Source organism: Paramormyrops kingsleyae, chromosome 15 (assembly GCF_048594095.1).
Source record: "Paramormyrops kingsleyae isolate MSU_618 chromosome 15, PKINGS_0.4, whole genome shotgun sequence".
NCBI classification, from domain to species: Eukaryota; Metazoa; Chordata; class Actinopteri; order Osteoglossiformes; family Mormyridae; genus Paramormyrops; species Paramormyrops kingsleyae.
In genome coordinates this window covers 10304845-10325849 of record NC_132811.1, presented here as the reverse complement: position 1 = coordinate 10325849, position 21005 = coordinate 10304845, and the positions used below count along the sequence as shown (strand labels likewise).

At 45.8% G+C, this 21005-nt stretch overlaps 1 protein-coding gene across 1 annotated transcript in view; it reads left to right on the top strand.

The window, feature by feature from the left end:
- ctnnd2a (catenin (cadherin-associated protein), delta 2a) overlaps positions 1-21005 on the top strand; it is a 227346-nt gene that overhangs the window by 167258 nt on the left and 39083 nt on the right. The window contains exons 13-16 of the mRNA XM_072700081.1: positions 8180-8297; positions 10789-10974; positions 16665-16838; positions 18839-18989. Of these exons, the coding sequence (XP_072556182.1) occupies positions 8180-8297; positions 10789-10974; positions 16665-16838; positions 18839-18989 (629 nt within the window). The remainder of the gene's footprint in view (positions 1-8179; positions 8298-10788; positions 10975-16664; positions 16839-18838; positions 18990-21005) is intronic.

Genomic DNA, 21005 nt, shown 5'->3' with positions numbered 1-21005 from the left:
CAAAGAATGCCACATCAGGTTCTTTTTGTGAATATTGATTGTTTACAGCTGAGAGACATTTTGTAGACCTGTGGCTTGTCAATGTCATGAGAGAACATGGATCTATAGTCTTGTCCATTGGTCCAGGATGTGATCCTACATCCTGTCTCATTCGTATTCAAGCCCAAATGCTTCATGAACGCTGTAAAGGGAAGGCCCTCTGACATTCTTCTGTGTAAACCATATCTTTTGCCATCTGAGCTATCCAAACAGTGACTTTATTTTAAAGTAACTACCAATTTGTTATTCTGACAAGGAGATTCTGATTCTCGAGTAGTACCTGTCAGAAAAGAAATGGACCGATAAAAATTAAGAGGTCGGGTCAGTGATATTCTAATTCAGTATTTGTTCTCTAAAGGCTTCAAGGAACCAGGAGATGAAAATGAATGTTTGTTGCATGTCAGATGGCATGTTTTAATGATCTCAAAAAACAACAACATGGAGACGTTCTCTAAACACTCACTCCCTTAAAAATGCAGGATGCAGGCGCCTCGGTACACAAACAGCTCTGCTTCTCCTTTGAAGTCTTTAGTTTGCCTGAAGAAAGCCTCCGTTAATGACCTCACATCGTGACTCACCGGCACACCGGGACAACGTACACCTTGTGTATAGGATGTTTTTTTTAAGTCATGTGAAAGTACACATTTCAAATCGAAAAACAGGAAATGTGAGTGTACATCTGAGGCTTTCCAGGTCCACCAATGAAAGTCTACAAATTCTAGCTTTTTTAGTTATATGGCTGTAGACCTCCGTCGATCTTGCGCACAATACAAATAAAGAGCCCCCTGCTGGCTCCTGTGCACCTGAGCCCCGCTGTTTTTTTCTGTAATTGGAAGCTAGTGAAACCCGTTGCTGATTCACGGCTGGCACAGCGGACAGAATGAGCTATCGGAGATCTCACCCGGGCCAGGTTCCACCTGCAGTAGACACCACATGTCTGCTTCCTAACGAGCCACGTCAGTGCACAGCAGAGGGCCCCCCAGGCGATGGCGAAGCGGCCGGGTGTGGCCCCCCTCTGCGTGTACCTGTGCCCGTCACTGACACGCCATCCGCTGACGGAAAGCTGTGGACCCCACCACTGTGAACCTCCATGGGTGGTCCTGAGGGGGGGCGGGGGGGGGCTGGCTCTGGGAGGTCTTTTCTTATCAAGATTGATGGCTTAATCCCTTCAAGAAGAGAGCTTTGTCTCAGAACATTGATTTCTGAGCTGAGACGGGCAGCAGCACCAGCGAACAAAATTCAGGCACAAGATGCTGAGGCTTAGAGACTTTTCAGCCAACAGGACGTTACTCGCGTTACCCTTTTCAAATCATAATCATTTGTAGACGAGACGTGATGGTTGTTAGTGCACAGGCAGTCCCCAGGCTAAGAACATCCAACTTACAGACAATTTGTACTTATGAACGGTCTACCGTAAAGCCTATTTGTTAAAAATTCGGGTTAATTACGACAGTTCGTAATAACGAAAGCACGCGCTATTTTATGACGCTCATGAAAACATTCTGCGGCTTCAGTGGTTCGATGGCTTGAGGTACAGAACAGTACCGTATGTAGTTAGTTTTATTATTAATATTATTATGTACTGTATTACTGTATTATTTTTTCAACTACAAATTTGACTTAAAGACAGACTTAGGGGAGGAATCTAGTTTGTAACCTAGGGACTGCCTGTACAAGCTAGGCCTCCCATAAGCTAGTGTTGGCAACTTTGGTCAGCTGGCTGGCGTGAGATTTCCGATTGGGGACAAGTCTGCACACTTATTTACAGGTATGTAACCATTTACTTACCTTGTAAATCATCAGTAGGTTTGCAAACTAGCCCAACGCTTCTGATGTAGGTTTACAATGGAATAAGATTTCTTGCATAGGCGTGAGAGACTGAAAGCGTGAGTGTCACGGCAGATGCGTGAGAGTTGGCAACCCTGAAAGTCGAGGTTTGAAATATTTGATAGCTTAGAAAGAAGAATGACCTGTAGATCCACAGACAGATCATTAGTTCAGCACCAAGGTTTTATCTCCTGTGATGCTGAATAATAACCCAGCGTGCAATAATGCCCAATAAAGGGAGATGAAACATGATTTTTGTGAATGATGCATCTTCCCAAACGCTAGATAATCACAAGCTCTCTGACACTTACTGGATTTGAGTAATGAGAAACGTGTTTCTTGATTCATCTTCTCTCATAGCCGGGGACCTCAGCCAAATTTCCGAGTGACGGCAGTGGTCTGTCCCACTGAGCCCTGAGCAGTGTCCAGTGTTCAGTATGCTATCTGTCTGCTACTGAATCTGCATGGCATCCAATTAGCATGCTACAGCAGGGCACTGTTGCTGGAGACCACGTTCGGTAATTCCTGGAACCTAGTGAACAAGGTTCTCCAGGCCCATAAATTGTGATTTCAATAGTAACAGTAATGACAGGAAAGAAAAAGAAGAGCAGATAGCCAAAAGGAGTCTGTGTGTGGGATCTATTCACACCAATGTGGGATTTTGAGGAAAAAAAGGAATGTAAAAATAGAAGCCTTAATTTTGATTGCACAGTTGGCATTGATTTGGACAGAGCTAATGGACGTCTAATGCTGTAATTAGCTATTAAAATTAAGACTGATCCATTAACATGGCCTCCCTGCTGGGAAAATCGTTTTGGTAAAGGTGTTATTGGGTGGATTTCTGTATAAAGTCTAAGCTTTTTCCTGATTTAAAATGTGAGCCACTATGGTCGGTGAACAATGGTCATTTAAGACCATTGTTCTGAAACTGAAAGAGAACATTGTAATTTTAACTATTGCATTGACAAGGAAGTCTTACTTCATTGACTAGGATGCTTTACAGAGAACCTGCCAGATGCAAACTGTCAGATTGAGCAATATGCGGTTTGTTCCTGCGTCTAAATAGGTAAACATTTTAGTCGGCCAAGCACCTCATTTATTTATTTAGCACAAGCTTTTGTCCAAAATGATATACAGTTGTGAAAGTTGGGTCAGGCAATCTCTGGAGCAATTAGGGTTAAGGTCCTCGCTCAACCGGTGACCGACCTCGCAGGTACAGAGTCTTAACTCACAAGGCCTTACACTGCCCCCAATATTACAATATTGTAAATTCAAGTATATTACATTCATTTATCAACTTTCCTATACTGACATTCCTCACTTAACGACTTACTTGTTCAAAGACCACGCAGACTTAAGAACAGCTCTCCAACCAGTCGATATTGTATGTTGAACTGTTGCACGAGAACTTTGGTCGTGGAACCGGCAGCGCGGCGTCTCAGCATCAAGCGTCTCATCTCGTGTCACCCTTTCTCAGTCTGTCTCACTCCCACAGTCAGTCAGTATTCACTACACTAGCATTTGCAATCTCCGACTACTTATTTTGTCTATAAATTTGTGCTTTATTGTGTAATGTATATTAGAGCTGATTTCCTCTATTCTATTTATTATTGTATATATTGCACTACTGTATAGATGACAAGAACAAAATCATATAAATGCCGCAAAGGTGACATTAAAACAATATCTAAAGATCCACTACCAGTACAGTACGTTTGAAATATCAATGAGGGGCGGCTCCTTGCTTATTGACCAATTCGCTTAACGACTTAGTCATAGGAACGAAACTTGGTCATTGAGTGAGGAATGTCTGTATGTTTATGATGAGATGTCTATTGCATGCAGTAATCTGTCTACTGCTTCTAGGACATTCCATGATATTTTGCTTTATTGCTGGCGTACATATTTATGAAAAAGTGGCAATAATTACAATACAATACAACTGCAGTGGTTGGAGCAATGTGTGTTTTGCAGGCCTCTAATGTAATCTTATGAGAAATAAATTCCCTCGATGTGACGCCACCTCGCCCGCCTTGCGGTTGGCGTCTCCATAACCCAGCTCCCCTGTGTCTCCTTACACGTGTGAGATGTTGGCACAGATCCATCTGTGGTCCTGCAGAGCTCCCCTGTAGCAGGATGTGGTCATGCCGCTGCTCATTAACGATGACTTAAAATATATCTGTTAAAAAGCAACAAGCAAGCAGGATTTCAGAACGTTGCACGGAAACAATTATACCAAGGCAAAATAAGCCTTTCACCCCATCTGAAACGTTCCTTCACTAATAATCCTTCCCATGATTTGCCTTTACTTCCAGAAAGATTTGATTAGCATGAATATTAATTAGAAGTTTAATTAGTTAAAGTAGTAGAGGAAGTTGGGCTTGTCTGAAGCACATATTAGCATAGCTGACATTTTTCTGTGATTCAATACCTTTTTTTTTTTTCATTTTCTATCGTAATGGTGATTTTTTTTTTTTGTTGAGGCTGTATTGGGGGGAAATTTGTGCTCTGCTGAGAGTCTGAGACATGTCAGACTGAGCAGCTGAGCCAGGTTAAGTCGTTAACATGGCTGCAGTGGTACTTCCAGATACTCGGTGATGTGTAATGGACACACAGATATGGGAGCAGGTAGCACAGCAGTGATGGATTTGTATGACTTATAACCGAAATATTTGCCTGCAGCCCCTTGCTGCTGTTCCCTTGAGTGAAGTTAATTAAATTTATAGAGGAAAAACAGCCAGCTGTTGGTCATACATATGGATAAAGTGCAGGAACGGTAGCTGTGGGTAAGGATGTCTGTTTTGCTGCTATGTAAACAGAATATTGTGCTAAGCAACAACATGATCAGATGGTGCTCTGTGCACCAGATTATGCACTGACTCTTGTTTACACTCGAAAGGAGGTCTGTGACTAAGCTAGGAAAGCTTGCAGTGAGTCCGAATTCCGATTGTTAATAAGCATGTTGGTCAGTGAAGCCAGGAGACTGAGCGAGGGAGAAGGTTGGATGTCCTGAACCTTGGCAGGAAGTAAGGTACCTGCTGTAAGGCCTGCTGCAGGTGGGATGGTGACAGGAACCACGTGGCACAGGGTACGGGACTGGAGGTGGGTTTAGAGAACCTGCAGATGGAATGAAAATGAAAGAAAGCTAGCAAGAAGAAAACAAGCGAAGAAGATCGGTTTAGGGTTTAGGGTTTAGGGTAGTGGACTCCAGAGTCCAGCATCACGACCTGGGCACAAATTCTTGGCGCTAGCTTAAAAAACACCCTCGCCCTTCACAAGAAGCCCCCCCCCCTCCACCTCACACCCAAAAAAGTAGGGAAAACTGTGATCTGTGTAGCGTGTGTGTCAACTGGGTTCAGCTTACCGGAAAGAACATACTAATATGTCAAGTATAGCATTACTTAGTTACCCTAGTATCTATCATGGATTTGACAGAAAAAAATAACATGCTAATGCTGTATATTTATTGAATTGATGTAGCTAGAAAATATATAGATGGCACGTAAAGGTGAGTAGGACCATCTCAATTCCATGATTACTGCTGTGTAAAGTACCTTGTGACCGCAAAATTACATGAGACAATCTTTGCTCTCCAAACTCGCACACTTACTAAAGGGCTTGTGAGTGAACCTGGTCGGTGATTTAATCCATTCTGATCATATACTGCTATTTACAAGTGCAAAACCTGGGATTCATTACCTTTTATGTTCATTTATTCCATAAATGCCAAGGGTTTGAAATAAAAAAAAAAAACTAAAAGCATACATGGTTTAATTCAGAGCCCTAATGTCCTATGCAATCAATACAGTACATCAACATTTTGGCTTTTCAACTCTTTTCAAAAGACAGTGTAATAAAGGTTTTTAATTTTCTAATTCCATTAAATTCAAAGTAATTTCTCCTCAGGTTGACGTTAGTGGAGTTTAACAATTGAATTTTCTGGTATCAGAAAGCAAATTACAGTGAAGTTAAATGTCCGGTGCAATGTGTGTGAAAGTCTGGCCTCTCTTATGCAGATTAAGGTGCAGCTCTGTTCTTATCCCAGAGGAAGATTTCTTTGTCTCGTCATATGTCATTTGTACATGTGCATCCTTTTATTGACAGTTTATTGGTTTTCTCTTGATGCTGTGTTAAATCTAACCACTGGAGAACAGTCTAGCGTACCTGAACCACCAGAGCTGCATTACATTCATCTTGCTTTGTACATGTAGTATTTGAAAGCTGCAGAAAAATTATTGTGTGAATAAAGATCTTGAATTTGCTGTTGTGGTGGTAGGAGGTATATCATAAAATACCTGCTAACTAACAATGATGAAGGTATCAGATTTATTAGTGTGGTAAGAGACTGTATATCATTTAGAATATGCTAGTTAACAATGATTTGTGGCACATGTTAATGACATTAAGATGTCATTCAAAGATGTCTGTAATATTTCTCACTTGATAGGTAGCTTCTCCGCCATTAGTGGTCCCAAACACATCTAAATAGGTAAGAGGGGCCTAAATCCTGGGAAGAGATGGGTCTTCTTCATGATGGTGTAGTGTCTCTGGGGATGGGTTAGACCAGGGGGCTTGTGTTGTGATAAGGGCATCACCAGACAGATCCTGAGCTGGAGTCCCCAGTGAGACCAAGAAACATCTGCCTGTGAGACCATGGGGCTGGTGGCCTATACCTGGAACCAGCTGGAGAGAGAAGCTCAGGAGAGAGATGTCTGGAGAGCCCTTGTTGGTGGCCTATGTCCCAGAAGGCTTTAATAGAAGACAGGTAGAAGGATCTCGATATCTGCATTAGCCATTCAAAATTCAACCTGTAGTCTAGATGTTGATACTTTCTTTTTGAATCCATGTCAAAGTGCAAAATACCAGTTCTTGATTTCTACAAAGTTCTCGGTTTGTCACATGATCTCTTTTGTTATTAGCATCATTTTGAGGATGACTTGGGTACAAGGTGTGAATTACATGATTGCAGATTAACCTGTAGCTCTCCTGCCCTGAAATAGCCAATCACAATCTAATAACTAGGAAATGACAGTTTAATGTGACCACTGGTTACCTTAGTTTATCCCATGTGCTTGTTTAGAGAAACATATGCGATCTTTAAGACACTTACTAGTGTAACAGACGCAGGTGATGCAGGAATCCATCATTGTGGTTTTAAGCAAGCATAGCTCATCCATCAGTATTGCTGTTGTACTTAAACTCATTCGACTGTGTCGTTAAATCAGGCACATTGAGGGCGTGTCAAAGCTACGAGGCAATTTTAATAATTTCTAGCAAAATAAAATTTGCTTTTGAACATAGGGCTACGGAGTTTCGACCTTCAAATGGCCTATGCAGAATTATGCAAATGACTTCGACGCACGGCAACTTTTTTGTCAGTTAAGCAAACATAATTGCATCACTTATAAACAGTGAGACAATACAAGGTGTCAACATCCACTTACCCTCAGGGCAACATTAATCAAATATTTATAGCAGTACAGAAGCAATGGAGTGGAGTCAGTTGAATGACAAGGCCTAACAGAGTATGTTCTCTCTGTCTGGTCTGTCTCAGCTTGAAGGATCTGCATTGTAAATGATGCTGAGGAACTGTGTCGCTTTGAAGCTGAGAACGCTTCTGTTTCATTATTCAGGCTCCAGATATTTGTTCTGTACACGCACACACATTTAGAGCGTGGAGACACTCAGCCGTAAACCTCTGTGCGAAAAAAGGAAGACTGGCAAGTCCCTGCGACGCAGGGAGGGGGTTGGTACAGTATACACTGCCCCTGAGCTTGGTGTGGAGCTACACGCTGGGGTGTAATACGCAGTGCACCATTGGGGGCAATACCCTTTGGGATTTGGGATAGTACTCACTGTACTAGTATTCAGCATGTCAGTACTCATTAAAACAATACTCATTTGGACAGTATACACTGTATTAATATTCACTGGTGATGCACACACTGATCTGTATACATGATATGTTTGTGTGGTTACTTCACAAATGTTCAGAGCTTATTTATTAAAATATTTATCAGGGAATTCCCACAGATATATATTTCTTTGTCCTATTTTTGTATAGTATTTATCTAATACTAGTTTGATTGTTATGCATACATGTATATATGCATGTTTCTCTGTATATTTGTTATTTATGTCATTATGGAGGCAGCTGCCAAATTTCATAGTGTTTGTGTAAACCACTTGCACAGTGACAAATAAGAATCCTTGATCCTTAAGATGTGGGCCGTGCTGAGTAAAAGAGTGAGTGCTCACTGGATCCGGACACGACGGGGTCCTGGACTGGGCTGAGCCAGTGTTCTCCTTGCAGGAACGTGAGCTCGGCGGGGGAGGAGGCCCGGCGGAGGATGCGGGAGTGCGAGGGCCTCACCGACTCGCTCCTCTACGTCATCCAGAGCGCGCTAGGCAGCAGCGAGATCGACAGCAAGGTCTGACTCGGCGTCTCCCACTCTCTCACCCAATTATCACTCCGTCCCAGTTACCCATCTCTCATCCAATTATCACTCTGTGCAAAACGGACGCAAGGCAGGTGCATTGGGGTGTGGGGGTGTTGGGGGGGGGGCTCTGGTAGCAAAATAAACAGCTTTATGGATGGCCAGGTTCTCAAGGTTGCCACAGTCACCTGTGACATCATAATTGCGTTCCTTAATTGTGATTTAACTGCTGGCCCCCGCTCAGCAGTGCTGCAAAGCTTTCGCCTTAATGACGATTGAGCATTCAACTGTACCGTCAGAGAGAATCAGCTATGCTCAGTGTCCAAACTTTGCTTCCAAATATCATTAGCAGACGTCCAGCCGAGTGTGATTACTGTTGAGGTCTGCAATGGCAGTATTAAACCATCCGTGACTGGGGCTGGTAGGGTTTGCTCCAGCGCAGGCAGGTGACAGATATGGCCTGGATTCACCCCTATCTCCACTGGGGGAGATGTCTGTGGGTTTAATCTCATCTCAATTTTAGACCCAGAATCAGGGGTTTCACCCTGTTTTTTGCCTCAGTCTGTCTAAGTCTGTTTGGCAGTTTGTCCCGTATTTTCATACGCATTTTGAACCCCCTGCCCCCCGCCCTGTCTTTTTTGAAAGACTGAAACCATACTGATTAGAGGCTTGAAACCCCCTATAGGTCAGTCAGAATCGCCGCTGTCTCATCTCCTCTTATTTGCCCAGTCCATCTGTGTTTTCTCTTTTTAAAAGATTGAATCTGGTCTCGTCCTCCAACTTTCCTCTTTGTAATTAGTCTTCTGGCTCCTGTCTGGATTCCAATCTGCAGAATCCTCCTAATGAGGACTCTGGTAATATAATAAGAGCAAATATCACCTGCTGAGGTTGTCTTGTGACTGAATCGTCTGATCTTTTCATTTTCTGGCTTAGGTGCCTCAGTATAACGCTGTCTCCAGTGTTATTTTCTTTGGCTAAACCCAGTGACTCACTCACCATGGTTGATCTTTTACAGCCGCTTAACACGTCCTTCCTGTCTGTCCGCCACATGGGCTGGTGGCTGCATTGGCTGCTGCTCGCCAGCAGAACGTTATTACACAATGATGCCCGGCTGCCGTAGCCGGAGGTCCACGTACCGCCTTTGTTCTGGAGGCCCGACAAGAACCGCTTGACGTGGGAATCTGGCAGAGAACGTTTGTGAATTGGGGGGTGTATTTATTTTCGGGGACTGATGGTCGACGAGGCTGGGATGGGATTAGCACAATACATGAGCAAAAACAAATTAGTTTTTATTTGTTAAGAAAGCAGATCTTCCTCATGGTAGGTGTCTTGTTTGGGAGGAAAGCCGAAACTAGTCGTGATCATGGATCGGGAGCTGACTGCAAACAAAAATGAACATACAAATGCAAGGAATGAGGAGACAGCTGAATTGAAGACACTTGCATAACGGCGGTCAGCCACCTCCCCTCCCACGGATGGGCGGAAGCCCCACCCTTCTCTGGTGGCACTCTGTCTCGCATTGACAGGTGCTGCATGTATTTCATTTGCATTCATTTACCCTGTCAAGCATTTCGACGATGAATCCCGAAGGGAGGAAGAGCAGGGGGGAGCCTTCAGCAAGGTCGTCTGTGTTTGGGCTCGGAGTACAAGGCAGCAGGGTGAGATTCAAACAGCCAGGTGACATCCAGAATGGCACGTCGAACACAGCCATCTGAGGACCCGCATGGAGACCGTCTATGTCATTCTCGGCCCCTAACAACCACTTTTTAAAAAGCGTTAATCGTTTTTCCATCTGTGGCCTCCTCAGAGGATGTTTCGTGGTTTGAGGCCTACCCGTCAAATATCCAGCTACCATTCTGATTGTCTCTGCGGTAAATGAAGGGTGATTAAGCTGGGGGGCTGGGGCATTTTTCACTATCTGATGATGCCAGTTATCTCCTAATCCAATGTAAAAGAAGAGGAGCTGTCCTTCATCTCCACAAGAGAGAAGCAAACGTGTGTCACATGATCCATCACCATATTTATACTAATTAGATTCGCATGATTAATCATCATATTTATGCTAATTAGGGCCACATTGTCCATCATCATATTTATGCTCATTACATTTATATTTTATTCATTTAGTGAATACTCATATCCAGAGTGACATGATTGGTCAAAATGGAAATAAAGTATTTAAACCCAGTTTATTTAACAAAAGCACAACAGTAAAGCTTGCAGCAATAGATGCAGGCAATGAAATGAGCTTCCGTGAGAACTCTATAAAGTAAAATAATAATTCAAAAGTTAAAAGTAAGTAAATAAATAAAATAAAAAATTTAATTGCCTGATGAAATATTTAAAGGTATTTATGTGGGGGGATACTAGCATCTGATTTTAAGTTCTTTAGAAGATTTGCCTTTTAATTCTTAGGGTTTCTGTTTTGCTTCTGGTGATTTTAGTGCCTGTCAGATAACGCTGCCCTGCCCTTGTCTTCCCGCAGACCATAGAAAACTGTGTGTGCATCCTGAGGAACCTGTCGTACCGCCTGGCGGCCGAGACCTCTCAGGGACAGCAGGCGGGCGCCGACGAGCTGGACGGCCTGCTGTGCGGAGATGCCAACGGCAAGGACAGCGAGAGCTCGGGTTGCTGGGGCAAGAAGAAGAAGAAGAAGAAGCTGCAGGATCAGGTGGGAGAAATGGGCCAGACAGGGCTGGGGTGAGGGACAGGGGAACGGGGCGTGCCTCAGGACGAGGTGGGCTGGACTGGGCCGGGGTGAGGGACAGGGGGACGGGGCGAGCCTCAGGACGAGGTGGGCCGGGGTGAGGGACAGGGGGACGGGGCGAGCCTCAGGACGAGGTGGGCCGGGGTGAGGGACAGGGGAACGGGGCGAGCCCAAGGATGAGGTGGGCCGGGGTGAGGGACAGGGGAACGGGGCGAGCCTCAGACGAGGTGGGCTGGACTGGGCCAGGGTGAGGGACAGGAGGACGGGGCGAGCCTCAGACGAGGTGGGCCGGGGTGAGGGACAGGGGGATGGGGCGAGCCTCAGGACGAGGTGGGCCGGGGTGAGGGACAGGGGGATAGGGCGAGCCCAAGGACGAGGTGGGCCGGGGTGAGGGACAGGGGGACGGGGCGAGCCCAAGGATGAGGTGGGCCGGGGTGAGGGACGGGGATGGGGCGAGCCCAAGGACGAGGTGGGCCGGGGTGAGGGACAGGGGAACGGGGCGAGCCCAAGGATGAGGTGGGCCGGGGTGAGGGACAGGGGAACGGGGCGAGCCTCAGACGAGGTGGGCTGGACTGGGCCAGGGTGAGGGACAGGAGGACGGGGCGAGCCTCAGACGAGGTGGGCCGGGGTGAGGGACAGGGGGATGGGGCGAGCCTCAGGACGAGGTGGGCAGGATGGGGCTGGGGTGAGGGACAGGGGGATGGGGCGAGCCCAAGGACGAACCTTGGGAAGAGACGGGGTGGAGGACGTGGGGGGATGAGCCTCAGGATGTGGTGAGGCACAGGGGGAGGCCCTTATCTGCTAGGTAATTAGTTATTTCACAGTGCTGATTTCTCTGCTCACAGAGGGCTCTCATGGACACTGTGATTTAATGGCATGTGAGGTACCAACACTGTAGGTCAAATTGTTTAGGGTCCCTTTAATTCATTACATTGCTGCCTTTGGGAGGCATAGCGACTCAGCGTGGAGCACTATGGCCTGCAGGCTTGGAGGCTTCAATCTCATCCCCACCATGTGTTATGCATGTTCTGCCCTGTCATGTTAGTTTCCTCTTTGGTTTCAGTCGGTGTCTCCAAAATGAATTATGTTCCCCGTGTTAGCCTGATATGTAGGGTGTGCCCTGTGTTGTCTGGAATTGTTCTGTGCCCCAACTCCATGGGTCCAGATGGACGGAAAGATGGATGAACGGATAAACGTTTGTACTTGTGAGCGGTCAGTCACAAGGACAGTGACATCATATATGTGACCTAAAGACGCATGCGGACCTGATGCCTGTCAGCATATCCTGCTTCTCTCTGAGGGGTGCCGGTACTTTCCGCAACACAAAAGACAAGTTAAGCCAGCATATTTGAAGGAAGGCAAGGCAGCGGCAGCCAGAGAAGGAGCTGATGTCTGTCTGCTCTCCGTCCTCGCCTGGTGATAGGAAACTAAATCGATTAGAGAACCGCACTGGCCGGGTGCTTAGAACGCCTTAATGCTCATCCTCGCACAGTTCCCAGGTACTTTGATCTGTCAGCATTTGCTGTCCCGTAGCACCAGGGAAAAGTGGCAAAGGGTAGTATTAGAAGCGATTAAGAAGCAGATTCTAGATTAAAATGATAGACCATGCATGGAGGGGAAATACTGGTCAGACCGTATTGTCTCTATTACAGGTGTCCTGGGATTTATTACCCAAATCCCACATTGTTCCGTATATTTGTGAGTAGAAGGGTCTCTCACTGCCATATCCCAAGAATTGTTTATATGTAGTTCACTCAATTCCAGGCCAAGTGCAAAACGTTTTTGTTCAATAAAACAAATATGCATTCTATTTGCCAATTAATTGCTCATAAATCAACAAAAAAAATAAATGCCAGAGCATTTTTGTCACCATGCAAAAGATTGATGGTATATTCAATACCACATGTAAGTAGGAAGAATAGTCAAAACAGAGAGCTTTACTAATCACTGCCTCTGTAGGGGAGAGTCCCATTTATATTACAGAATGTAGAAAAATGGCACAATGCAAAAAACATTTGTTCTTTTCATGGTAAAGTTGTGCTCGTTTGCCAAACAGCAGTGGGGTCTGGAGGAATCTAAGCTAAGCCCAAGATGTGCCTGAGAACAGCTAACCCTGTTCAACAATTATCCTCAGTGTCCCCCTTTCCATTTTGACATCTTCCAAAACAATCAGAGACTGCAGAGGCCATTCCGATACCTGGATCAGTGGGATCCAATAACTACTGCTCCAATACTGGGTCCGGAAAAAGACGCCCAAACGTTCGAGGAGCCATGATATTCCTGACTGGGTGATATCCGCCAATCCCACCCAGATACTCCAAAAGGGGTTACCTGTGCCTCAAGGCCGAAGAGGAAACTAATTTCCGCCTACAAATCATTTATCAGCAAGTTCCCCCCCCCACCCCACAACAAGCTTGACATTTTGCTTTAGAGCACAGCTCGGAGCGACTCACAGTCCAGTAGGCATCACTTTGTAGCCCTAAAGGCCGCCCCCCCCTCGCCCAACGGCCTGCTTATAAATTGGAGGGGATGTATCGCCCCACACCAAAATGCCTGCCTGAGAAATGTGACCGTCTACAGCTCCAGCAGTAGTGAAGAGTGACTTATGAATCCCTAAAGCGCCCTCATGATGCGCCTCCCCCAATCAGGGCTGAGCTCATAAAGGCCGCCCTATCAGTCATTCCGCCGCTCGATTCATCACCCCCGTCGCAACAGCGTTGTGTATACTCTCTACACGATATTAAGCTGATCCCCATAGCATGCAAATCACCATCATAGGCACGTGCTATCTTTCTCGCATTCTTTTTTCGTTTTTAAATCTTACTGGCTTAAACATTACAGAATGTAGTTAAATAAGTAAGTTTAATTAAACTGGTCGCATTTTAACACAGAGGTTAAAGTCCGGTTTCTTGTTGAGGGACACAGCAGCCCAAGGGGCTGCATCTTTAACTGCTAGACTCCCCACTGGGCTATTTATCATGCGTCCCGTGCTTGACAGGCCTATGACGGTGACTTTAGATCTCACTGCTGAAGCAGACAGTTTTTGGGGAGGTCGCAACCGTCCGCTTTCCTGTCACCACTAAGAAACATAACTCCATTTGTTATCATTTAGTCGCCTATCCTCCCTGAATGTAGGCATTTTGAAAATCCCTCTGAGCTATTTTAAGCCATTTTTTTAATTGTAAATTTGGTATTATTTTTGTTCTTTTTTGAAGCTTTTAGAACTCTGTGTGCTCGTTACTCAGAGACTGGAGCGTACGCCCCAGCAATACATCCGTCTCGATCGTTATCGGGAAGAATCTCAACGACAGCAGAGCAGACGAAAGCGGCCTCGCCCTCGCACAAAAAATAAATAAATAAATGTTTGAATAAAGGATTAAATATTCAGACTAGAACTGGGAGATTGTTTCCATAACAACGCACCCACTCAAGGTTGCCACCATATCGCCGATGGTATACAACTCCCAAATTCATCTGTGATTAGAGAAATGATCAGAATAAGATAGATCATCAGTCTTTAATCAATGGGCTAGTTAGCCTCCTTGATAGATATATGATATATGCATATAGCCAGTACGGTAGTAAGGAAATTAATGTTGTGTTGATTAATAGTATGCACAGTCTACAGAAATAGTGCGGTCACGGTGTTGGCGGCATATTATGGGGTTGAATGCATCAATCTCTATGATCCTCCGGTGACCAATTTGTTTAGGTTGGGAGTGGGGCGTTTAAGAAATATGAAATGATGTCCCAAATTTGACTTGAGAGGGAAATTCATGGCAGGATGGAGAAGAGCTTGGATGAAGACAGAGGTGTGAGCGAAGCCTGAGATCAGAGCACAGGGTAGGCCACTTACTCTCACTCTCAAGTTTTTGTGGTTAAGGGTCTTGCTCAATGGCCAAACTGGGTTCTCCTTACCAGCCATGGGATTTGAACTTACGATCTTCTGAGTCCTAAGCTGCAGAGTTACACGCCACCAGGGTGTTTTTCACATGGGCCACAGCTAAGAGCCCACTGGTCATTTTCCAGTCACTTTGTTTACGGAGTCTCTGTTACTCAAAACATCCGTATTCATCCCTACCATCATGTGTGAACTGTCATTTTAATTATAAAATAACAAACAAAAGCAACTGTTTAGTATTAGTTATCTATAAACAGCAAGGATTCTAAAACTACTCTTCGACCAATTCCCATTTAGTTGCGGTCATTCTGTGTATTTTTAATCTGAAACTTGAATCAGATACGTGGTTGTATTTGATTATGTTTTTGGCATTGACGCTCCAAAGGTTCAGCAGTCACGTCTGAGGCTGGACATTTTAAGATGTGGAGAGGTCAACAGCCCACAGATGAGGCCATAAAACAACGAAATCCAGCTCAGAATCACTGAAAACCTTCCAGTGTGGGCTAACGCTGATGTACAGTTGCGTTCTTGCCTTGGGCTGTGTTTTTTCCTAATGGTATTAAATGCCTGTTGGGAACCCCTGATTCCCCGATTTACGATGTTTGTTTACCTGGATTTGAATCGCTGTGACCCAGTCAGTCAGTACTGAAAATGATTCAATTAACGGATGGTTGGCTACAGCCAATTTACAACCATTTAAATATCTGTGTATTCGTTGACTTTGCTACTTCAAGTCATTTTTATCTTAAATTGCCCAGATTCACTGGGAAAAGTGGTAACCGAGATGGTGCAGTGGTTTGATAATGAGGGAACATTTCTCTTTAAAATAGCAGAGTATGTTTGTCACCTTGGAGAAGACGGTCTTCCTTTTTCGAAATGGCTCTTGTGCCAGCCTGGAAACAGGCCCGTGGGCGTTGTGATCCCCTAGGGCCATTAATTGAACAGCACAGACTGTCCTCAAGGCAGAGCTAATAAATGTACATGGGCTTATTAATTATTGGAGGAGGTGCAAAGAAACGACACAAGACGCAGGTGTCCAGGAATGTGCCGGACTAAAATAGGTTGGCTCGAGAGCGTATGTCTGAAGCCTCTACGTGAGATGGTTCATTACACGATCTTTAAAGGTGTGGTTATCGTAAACCTGTTACGCTCCATTCTAACGAAAGACATCTTCGTGGTGGTAACAGACATAATTAGGTTTCAGGGAGCCCACGTATGATGACCGCGCACTCATCCTGTGTCGTCCTGCAACACCCTGTGTCTTATCCAAAAGACTAAGCGCGGCGTCGCCACCCTGGCACCGGCGAAAGCCGCCCGCCGCAGCGAGGCCCCCGTTCTCGTCGTGCTCCGATTGACCCGAGGCGATGAACTGGAAAGCGCCGTGTGGGGAACAGAGCAGATGGCGCCGCGATCCGAAAGCAGAGCTGTTACCAGAAGAGGGCCGTGCCAGAAGAGGAAACGCGGTTGTACCCTTGAGTGTGGCGCTTAGCTCGGATTGCCGTGCTCGGGCGAATGAACCGAAAAACGTGCGAAAATCACTGGTGACGAAAGAGTGCTTGGAAACCGAATAAATAAATAGAAAGTCTTTTACTTTGTACCTGCTGTTCACCCATTTGGCAGAGAATCCTCTGTGCTTGCTGCCAAAGCCTGCTTGGCGAGACAGGTGCATCCCAAAACGCCTGTACATGCAAGGTGCCCCGGTCTGCCGATGACTCCGGTGAGTCCATCATCACCCGTTTGTCTCCATTAACAGTGGGACGGCCTGGGCCCCCTCCCCGAGTCCACCGACCCCCCCAAAGGGATCCAGATGTTGTGGCACCCCTCCATCGTAAAACCCTACCTCACGCTGCTCTCGGAGTGCTCGAACCCGGACACGCTGGAGGGCGCTGCGGGGGCACTGCAGAACCTGGCCGCTGGGAGCTGGAAGGTAGGTCCTCAGGTCTGTCTGGGAGGGGCACCGCACCCTGCTGCACCTCAGCTGATGTCATCCTGGAGTGTAGGACTTGAAAACTTTATTGTCATTTGTAAAAGTACAATTAACTACTTGCTTGCCTTCAGCATATTATGCTGAAGATTAATTAACAGCAATAACAGAGTACTGAACATACAATACAATACATACAGTATATACCAGTGGTCATCAACTGGCAGACTCTGGTGTGCACCCGGAATGAAATACAATTGAATCTGGACCGCGCAATCAATCCCCCCAGCCCCCATTTGGCAAATTCTGTCATTGTGGATGTTGGCAGTATTTTCCCGATGCATTGGACCTTAGCTTTCTGTTGCTGATGGAATTTGGCCCACAGAGAAAAACTGTTGGGGATCCCTGATATATACAATATACAAGCAATGTACAATGCGCTTATAATACCCAATAACATGCAAGCAGGACATCTAGGTGCTGTGTTCTAAAGTGGCAGCGATTAATAAATAACAGTGGTGGTATGAATTATACAGTAAGTTATCAGTGTGTATTTAACGTGCATATTACTGTTAAATACACATAAGATCAGTCAAAGCAAGAAGCTATTGACTGTTACCCTAGCTCAGTCTGATGCAATTTTATTGTATCATTATACAGAAATAGCGGCTTCAGATCTATAACCCCCTGTAAGCACCGTGCCAGAGAGTCTGCAAGGAACAATGGCATCTACCCTGGCTGCACACGGCTTGTTTTTAGTGCCCAGTTTCCTCGTACAGTATTTAAAAGCCTTACAATTTAACAGCTACTGTATCTGGTTCTTCCGCGCTCAAACGGGCAGGCCGCTTTTGCATTTGCCGTTACCGGCAAATCCAGTGAAATGGTCCCGCGTGATCAATGAGGCCCTCGCTTGTTCGGGTTCTACTACTGGGATTGGATGTTTTTCAGGTTCCTTAATGAATGCGGCTGTGGAGGTCAGTTTCGAGGCTCCCTTAGCTGAAAAAAAAGATCCCAAAACTCACAGTGTATCACACTGTACCTGTATTTTTACCAGTCTGGCCACTTTACCAATCATCTTTGCCTTCTTGTTTTGTGGTGTATAATGATTAACCTCTATACTGAGACTCTATGCTATACTAAATGAGTTTATGAACCCGTATGTGTCAGTGTATCGAAACAGGGCAGGAGACATATTCAATGTCTTTGCTGTAACTGCTATCACAAAGCTCTTTCTGGGTTCACCCATCTTCAAAACGTCTGAATATACTTTCAAGAAACATGTGCTTGGGTCTGTGTTTAGTGTTTTGAGCACTGAGAGTCATTTATGTCTTCCTATCGAAATGCAATTAGCCTGAAACATGCACCGTTTTCAACATTCAGATAGAATGGTGCTACATGCCGTCTGACACATTCGGATTCAACCAAAATTTAGTTTGGACCTGAAGATAATCACCATCTACTAGCAATAATGGAAATTGCAAATGACCCCTGTGCTCACCTGCATTTTAAAACTCTGCATTAATTCTTGCTAAATTGACTGTGTTTTCAGTGCACAGTGTACCATACAGATTTGATGTAGTTTTGCTGTTATTCCAGATAAGTGATGATGGTCACCATTTGTAAGCTGTGAGGGTTTTCACACATGATGAAGGTTGTCATGAGGTCAGTTTCTGTGGACTCGCATGCCCAAACTGAGGCAAGAACAGATTAGGGAACTTTGGAAATGCATCACGTTGCTATGAAGCCCAGACATCGTTTAACCGGAGCTGGCAAGGGGAGCGATGAAAGAAGCGGAAATTCCACTAATCCTAAAAAAGCTTCTTATGCTCCGGGGTTGGGGCAGCTTTGGATTTTTGACAAATCCGGCACAGAGCATATGTGGCCGCGACGTCTTCCCCCAAGGGGTGTTAGAGAAGGTGAGGAACCGCTTAAGCCGGGCCTTTCTCCAGCGGTCCGGCGCCCTGTGACGGGGGATTCTGACCATGCTTTTCTCTCCCTGCCAGTGGTCAGTGTACATCCGTGTGGCAGTCCGGAAGGAGAAGGGCCTGCCCATCCTGGTGGAGCTGCTGAGGATAGACAACGACCGGGTGGTGTGTGCCGTGGCCACCGCCTTGAGGAACATGGCGTTGGACGTGAGGAACAAAGAGTTAATCGGTGAGTGTTTCCTAATGCCTACCGCACTTTTTATAGCCCTGCCGGAACAAATCCGCTTTGTTCCCCCGACAGAGGGAAGGAAATCGCCAGGGGCTCCTTAGCTTCCTCTGTCAGAGGTCTTCATCGAGAGCGTTCCGCATCAGCGAGTGTTCAGTAACCGGGAGAGAAGGTCACGTTTCTCCTCCAATCAGTTCGTAGCCCTTCGACGTGCTTCCAGCTGATTGGTGGTTTGGAAAGGAGAGGGCAAGGTAGGCAAAGATGTGTTTCAGAGGCACAAGAGTCTGAAGTCCTTCACGTCCTGCCATGGACGGTACATGTACGACTAGCCACGTGATTTGCAGCGACTCATTTGACATGAGAGCTGAGGATAGAGGCAAATCAGTAACGTATCAATTGCATGGAAAATCAGGGAGCATAGGCATGCAAGAGGTTTTGATGGGGACAGGTGCAACACAGTGTAGTGACCAAAAAAAACAGAGGAATAAGGATTAAAAGTTAAGGATTAAAATGAATAAGTGATGACAGGGATCAGTGCCTAGTCGAGTTCACTGAGGAGAGAAAGAAAATGACGTAACTATGTACACCTGTAGTCGAGGAGTAGCTGGAATGGGCCATAATGAATGAGCCCATTCAGGCGACTCCTTTCTGAGACAGACAGGCTGCCCACACTGAGCTCTTCCTGTCCCTGGCCACCGCCTTCCTCTGGGACAGGAAGTCAGAGCAGAACAGCCTGTGGACCTGGTGTCTTTCATTTTGTGGAGTCTTTGGGGGGTGGGGGGGGGGTTGTTGTGGTCAGAGTATCTGCTGGGTGTCAGGGGGGAGAGAATCATTCCGCAAAGAGCTTACAGCTGGTGTGCATATCCAGCATTCTCTGTGGCTTCCACACCGCCCATGTGTTTCTGTGTGTGAATGTCCATCCAATAGAATAGAGCCATTCTACCCAGTAATGCATTTTTCTTCTCCTGGTGTCCGGCCACTGGGTGGTGATGAGTTGCCTGATCCCCGCTGACTTTTTACTGCCCAGTACCGGATGATTTATTTGCCTGTGAACAATTTCCAATTTGCAGTTTCTCTTCTAAAATCAACACCCCATCCCAAAAAAATAGGCCATTAGTCACCCATCGGTAGCAGTTAATCAGTCATATGACAGATGATATCAGCAAAAATGTTCATCCCTACGCAATGGGAATGTTGTCTAGGGAAACCAAGAATCGGTCTCCTGGATCTTCTGCAAAGTGATCAATTGCACAATCGCTAATCTGGGGATAGTTGGAAATATAAGTCCCACCAGATTTGCTTTTTTTTCCCAGATGGGCATCCAGTCCCCAGCTATATCAGAGAAGCACGCACACAGCACTTTAACTGCACACTCATGTATACTTCTCCGTATCATGCAGGTTGTTGCCAGATACAGTACTTATCCAACATCTTCCCTATCCTTTGGAAGTGAGCCTCAGACCATCTGCATTTGTACCTCCCAACCAGCAGGTGGTGCTGTGCATAGATCATGATCAGGGAATAACATAAGGGATAAGGGATAGTGGGGGTTTCTTGAGTGGTAAAAAGGAAGGAAAGAATGGGGCAAAGGGGTGGAGCTTCAGAAGTTCTTACGACCAGTTGTGCAGGTGCAGCCAGAGACAAGGGTTGATGGCACAGGAGGCAGCCAGAAGTCACCTGAAAGAGGCCACCAGCTCTACAATGTCCTCAGGGGAGTGGGTCTTCCGCACTCTTCGTCCAACAAGTCCAACAAGAATCCACGACGTGCAGCTTCTCCTTCATCCATCTCCCAGTCGATATTGTCAGGGTCATTTTCTGGCATGCAGCTACCCATCAGGATCACCATATCATCATCTGGTGCCATTTTTGGGACTTGGATCTGCACAGGTGATAATGCAGAGGGGGGTGTAGAGAGAGCAAGCAGATTCTGGACAACAGATCCATTCTCAGCTGAAACAGCAGCCAGTGACGAATGAACACGTGACAAAAGAGAAACATGAACTGTCTGAGGGTTAGAAG